Genomic DNA, 6,282 nt, shown 5'->3' on the forward strand with positions numbered 1-6,282 from the left:
CCAATTTTGAACACTTTGGGAAAGCAATTGACATAACCCCATGTGTGACAGAAACTCTGCAACAATTCTGATTTTTCTTTTCTTTCAAGGGGAGAGTGCCATAACCTAGGATGGTGCTAATTGCTCTATTCCTGGGTCTGAGCTGAGTAATAGGTTAGCCTGGTCACGAAGAACTATTCTCTTATTTGGTTGTTTGCATTTCCCAGCTCAGCAACCCTTCCCTCTATGATGAAGTGCATTGAAGAAAACAATGGTGTAGACAAGAGGATCAGCCGGTTCATTCTCCCCATCGGGGCCACTGTGAACATGGATGGCGCAGCCATCTTCCAGTGCGTGGCCGCAGTGTTCATTGCCCAGCTCAACAACGTGGAGCTGAGAGCTGGACAGATTTTCACAATTCTGTAAGTTCCGTATTCTTTCCTTCACCTTTAGGCCTGGTTTAAACTTTGAGATTTTTTTATTGTGATTTCCTTTGAAAAACTTCATGAATACAATCTTACCCTGACTCGGGCGTCTCACTTGTAAATGAGGACAGCATGAATTCATTACTTGAAGAAAGTGGATCCTCTCTCAAGGGTGTAGTCGACAGACTAGGGTTGTGTGGTTTTCAGTTCCAAGCCATGGCTGCCATGTTCTGCATGTCTCTGCGTCCCCTTGGTGCTCTGGGCTCATGGGTGATCCTGCTGTCCCATCCCCTAGAGTGACGGCCACAGCGTCCAGTGTTGGAGCAGCAGGCGTGCCCGCTGGAGGGGTCCTCACCATCGCCATTATCCTGGAGGCCATCGGGCTGCCCACTCATGACCTCTCTCTGATCCTGGCTGTGGACTGGATTGTGTAAGTAGCAAGTCTTAAGGGCACTGAATAAAAGAAAGTCTGTATTGAGCTCCGTAGGAGCTTGGCACTGGCCCGGGGCATGCAGAGAAACTTAAAACATGCCATTACTGAGAACTTGCTTAGAACATTCAGAAAAGTCAGAGGCCCAAGCATCTGTGGAGATTGTTGGCTGCATAGGGGTCATAACCATTGGAGCAGTGAATCTTCGGGAATGATTGTTCTTGGCTTGGAATGTCCAAGGAGTGATTTCTGTAAGGGGAGAAAAGATGAGCACTGCTAATGCACAGGCCTGGGCTTGGGCTCAGGGGCAGAGTTAGAAAGGAGCTGTGATCTCGGTAACCATCACCAGGGCTCCTGTAAAGACGCAGAAGTTTCTAATTGTTGCTGCCTTGAGTCCCATGACACTTTTCTCAGATACAAACAATACCTGTATCATAGGGAAGGTCAGTGAGGGACTGATGTTGGACAGTAGGTAGAGCACGTGAATAAGAAATGAGCCCTGAAAAAAAAAAAGAATCGAGCCCTGGAGCTTGGGTTCACATCATTTACTAGTGTGATATGAACTGTCTGTGATTTAGTCTGCCAGTCTGTGAAAAGGGGATAAGAACAGAGCCCTACAGCAGAGTTGTAGTGGAGACTAAGCGAGTTAGCACATGCGCAGCACATGGAAGAGCGTTCAGTCAGCACTGGGGAAGACAATCCTGGCCAGGCTGGTCAGAGCCGGGTGTGGATATCCTGACCACGAGAGCCTGGCCCTGGGCTGGTGGATCTGCCCATGGTGGTTAGGAGTGCTGGGTTCCAACCTTATTTTTAAGCCCTGGAAACTTGAAGGGACTTCTCAGAATTCCTTGAGCTCCTTGGCGGTGAAAAGTGCTTTGGAGATGCTGAACAGTGCTGTGCAGTGTTCAGACAGCACATCGGAGGGACTCAGTCCCTGTGGTGGTGAGTAAGAGGGACCAGGGCAGAGTGTCAGAGGCCCCACCTCCTTCCTCACCAGCTTCCCTCCATGGGGAAGGCAGGCGTTTAAGGGGTGCTTGGTCGGGACGAGGGAGGTCTGGCACCAAGCAAGCTGCCCAAGTGAGACCCCCACCACCCACAACCTCTGATTCCACAACTCTCAGCTTCTCCAGCACCTCAGGCAAGTTCCTATTTTCCCTCCTTCTTCAGAATGAGCATGATACTTCCTCTGAGCCCCAGGGAGGGGTGCTGGTTGTTGGGATCTGGGAAGACAAAGCTTCTGGAAAGGGCAGTGCCATTCTCTGTGAGATGGTATTTGCCAACAGCCATGGGAAGCACATGAAGGTTACAGTTCAGTAGAGATGCAGTGTGGACGTGAGACCAAGAGGGAGGTTCCCACAGGGTAACGGTGAGTGGGAGGGAAGCTGGACCCAGGACCGAATATGCACCATCACCCCAATTGTGTGTGGGTACTTAGTCGCTCAGTCATGTCTGACTCTTTGCGACCCCGTGGGCTGTAGCTTGCCAGGCTCCTCTGTCCATGGGGATTCTCCAGGCAAGAACACTGGAGTGGATTGTCAGTCCCTTCTCCAGGGGATCTTCCCAACCCAGGGATCAAATCCAGGTCTTCTGCACTGCAGGGAGATTCTTTACCATCTGAGCCACCAGGGAAGCACTCGTCATCCCAGTTACTTATAACTTTTACACAATGATGTCTCACACATGAAGTGCACACATAGGGAGATTTCTGGAAGGAAACAGATCCAGATGTCACTACTGGTTCACTCAGGGGTGCAGAGGATGGTGGGGAGTGACTTTTGATTTTTCCTTTATACTTCTCTTCTCCCCAAGTTTTCTACAATGAGTGGGTCTGGTAGTTTCATAAGAATGAAAAATATTTGGAGAAAATCAGTTTAGCATCAAGCAGCACCCCATATCCTTAGCTTGCCCTCCCTCAGGGTCACAGCCTCCTGGTACCTCGGCCTGCAGTGACATCCGCCTCCTGGTGGCTCCAGGCGGCATCGACTATAACGCCTGCCTGTTCTCTCCCTGCAGGGACCGCACCACCACCGTGGTGAACGTGGAGGGCGATGCCCTGGGTGCGGGCATCCTCCACCACCTGAATCAGAAGGCGATGAAGAGAGGGGAGCAGGAGCTGAGCGAGGTCAAAGTGGAGGCCATCCCTAACTCCAAGTCGGAGGAGGAGACATCACCCCTGGTGACACACCCAAACCCCACCGGCCCAGCAGCCAGCACCCCAGAGTCCAAGGAGTCGGTTCTGTGATGAGGCTGGGCTTCCAGCTCACGCACCGGGGGTGCCCACCCCATCAGTCTGGCCACCTGGCCCTGGCACCGCCCTCACCGACTTTTCGCCTCCCGAGCAATGCACTGGCCCAGCCACCAGTGTGAGGGTTACTTCTCAGCACAGGCATTGGGTTTCCCAGTGGGAACTGACTCCTGAGGACCAAGACACTCTGACATTTGACACTCGACCATGTCCAGGTCAACTGTGCACACCCTGGCTCTGTCTGGAAACACACCCTCGAGCTGCCAGCGTGGGGAGTAACAGGCTCACAGAGACCTGGCAGTTAAAGCTTGGAAGATGCACATGTTATTTCATTGCACCCAGGAAAGTTCAGCATTTGGATACTTCCTGGACAGACCTGGGCGGGTGGCAGTCATCTGTCACCTTGTGAACCAGAATAATTGGAAAAATTCCCGAATTCGTGTCCTTGGCTGGAATTCTCTGAGCTGGGACTCAGGTGTTAAGAGTCTCCAACTAGGCATGGCTGGCTTCTGGTTCACTGGGCTGGAGGTGCTGCATGCCCATCAAGTTAGAAATACTCCATGGTGTTAGCACTGCTGGTGTCTCTGGTTAGCGGCATTAGGTAAACAATTACATTCTGAGGTCAAAGAAAGGAGGGGGAGTGTAGCCTGCAGGGGAAAGGGAAGCAGCCTGACGGGTAAGGACACACACTCACATATATTAATGTCCCCAGTCTGGCCCCAGCCCCAGAAAGTTTTCTGCTTTCATGATCTGGACTTCTGCCAACACTGTAGCTTTATCCACCTCCACTCTGATTTGGCAAACAGGCCACAGAGGGGCCTCTGCCTCTGGGGAGGTGTGATATGGTCATTACATTCAGGACCCTGACTGGTCTAGCAATAGATTTCAATCCAACTAGACCCTCCCTTAAAGCAAAACAAATTAAAAAAAAAAAAAACACACAAACCCACTCTTCACTGGGGTGAAGCCAGATGTTCTGGCTTTGGCTGATTTTGATAGGCGTGGTTTCCCTTTCCTCCAGCACATCAGAGTTTAAAATTACCAGCCAAATGGTCTACCTGATTCCTACTGACTCAGGTTGAACGTTGGAGAGGGGGCTTTATAGAGAGAACCAGTGTTGCCAGGGGCAGGGAAGGAAGACCTAAAAGGCACAAGACTGCTGTTTCTCTGTAGTTGTTGGTGTGTATGTGTGGGGTGACCTACAGCAAGTCCTGGGGCCTCACTCTCCCCCATCAGTAAAATGGGGCTGACGTCACCTGCCTTTTACCTACCTCAGAGGAGTCTGGTGAGGCAAATTGAGTGAATCTGTGGAAAATGATCATTTCGCATCTTGGCTATTAAGTGCTAACACTTAACCCCGTAGCTTCCTCACTGTTACCTAAGTGATACCTACGTTCTCCGGGAGGTCCCTTCTCCCGGGGAGGACAGCTTTTATGAGCAGGGCTTTGTTTTGTGTGCAGGAGCAACTGTTATCACGTCACTTGTGCTCTTGGCAGTTTCTTGTGAGCATCAAATGCAGCCTCTTCCTATTGTCCTTCATCTTTTTGTGAATTAACCTCCCAGCCCACTTTTGGGTGCCTGGCCTCCCAGGGACTCCCAGACCCAGGCACGTTTCTGCCACCACACGCTGGCCATTATTCAAGCTCCCAAACTTGCAGCCTTGCTCATTCCCCTGTTTTCTCTGTTGCTATCACCCAAGCCCTGCAGAAGGGGAGCACACCGTTATGGTGTATGTCCCATCACAGCTAGAATAGGGGGAGGGACAGAGACAGTGAAGCTCCCCTGTTTTAAAATTATGGGGCATGGGCCTGAGCAGAAGTGGTGGGGAAGAGCCAAAGGGCACAGGGAAGACCCAGCCGGTGGCAGGCCGTGCTCCCTCTAGCCCTCTTTAAAACAAGCTAAGCCACCCCTGTGAAGCAGGAGTGACCAGGAGCTGGGCTCAGCAGTACATGGAAGCCTTTACCCTCTGGCTTGTTGTTGATGCCTTCTATTTTTAAAGGAGAAATAATCACATGGCTGGATTCCAAACTGCAAGTGAACATTCATTATTTTTCAGCCTTTGCTAGATCTTATCTTTCCCTCTTGCACATCTATGTAACTATGTGTGTACACACATATGTGTAGCATGTGGGGGGCATACATGTGTTTAGCATCTATATCTACATGTGTGTTTGTGTATTTTAGCTCCAGTCCAAACAAGTTTGAATTTTGGGGCAGAGGTGAATTAACTGCAAGTTGTGTGGCTTTGGCATCCTGATTTTCCTGTTTCTAAAGGTGAATTTCACAAAACATGGACAGTCTGACCCAGGGGCTGCACACAGTCTCTCCAGGACCTGGGAGTGCAGTGTGGGGAGCACGTGGCCTAGGGAAGGGTGCTTCCATGTAAAACCCCTGTGATGATCGCTCCCCTTTCCCTGGTTTCTCCCTGTTTTTCTGTCCGAAAGAGGAATCAAACTGGGAGTGAGCCAGCTGGGGAAAAATGCCACCCTCTCATTGTCTGATGATGTGTCCCCTGCTCTAACTTGTGATAATGCTGTTCATCTCTTTTCAATATGTGACACTTGCCTTAAAACATAGCAGTCTTCAAAATGAATACAGGATTTCTACTAGAATCCGATGTTCCTTTATTTTTTTCTTGTGTTTTGAAGTTGCATTGACTGGTGGAGTTCTTCTGGGGGATGGCCTGTGGGTGACAAATTGAGGGGTTATTTTTCTAGCTGCATTTAGCCAGCATGACCCCTGTAGCAGGGCAGGCCACTCAGGTGGCAGAGCTGCTGCAGAACCATCACTGATGTGGCTTGCGGTGGTGAGCTCCAGGCTCCTGGGCTCCTCCCACTCAAGCCGAGCCAGACCCTTGAAACAGTGAGTGGTTTGGCCACATACCTCCATTAAGCCAAGCCTTGTTAGAACAAGATCAACAGGTATTAATTGACCATCTAGTGTAAGCCCAGAGCCAAGCTGGAAGAATGCCCCCGTCTGTAGAATCACTGAGAAAGTCCCTGCATAAAACAGTTGCCTGTGCCTACCATCCTCATTAACATACCCAGAACCTTCTTTCATATCATCTCATGTTCAGTGGGGGTTTTCCAGGTGATGCTAGGGGTAAAGCACCCAGCTGCCAACACAGGAAACGTAAAAGACTCGGGTTCAATCCCTGGGTCAGGAAGATCCCCTGGAGGACGGCATGGCTACCCATTCCAGTG

At 50.6% G+C, this 6,282-nt stretch overlaps 1 protein-coding gene across 1 annotated transcript in view; it reads left to right on the forward strand.

Moving 5' to 3' along the window:
- The window catches only part of SLC1A4 (solute carrier family 1 member 4), a 30,025-nt gene extending 24,334 nt beyond the window's left edge, over positions 1 to 5,691 (forward strand). The window contains exons 6-8 of the mRNA XM_061432798.1: positions 207 to 401; positions 700 to 834; positions 2,848 to 5,691. Of these exons, the coding sequence (XP_061288782.1) occupies positions 207 to 401; positions 700 to 834; positions 2,848 to 3,076 (559 nt within the window). The 3' untranslated portion in view covers positions 3,077 to 5,691. The remainder of the gene's footprint in view (positions 1 to 206; positions 402 to 699; positions 835 to 2,847) is intronic.
- The last annotated feature ends 591 nt before the right edge of the window (positions 5,692 to 6,282 follow it).

The sequence above is a fragment of the Bos javanicus genome, chromosome 11 (assembly GCF_032452875.1).
Source record: "Bos javanicus breed banteng chromosome 11, ARS-OSU_banteng_1.0, whole genome shotgun sequence".
In the NCBI taxonomy this organism is placed as follows: Eukaryota; Metazoa; Chordata; class Mammalia; order Artiodactyla; family Bovidae; genus Bos; species Bos javanicus.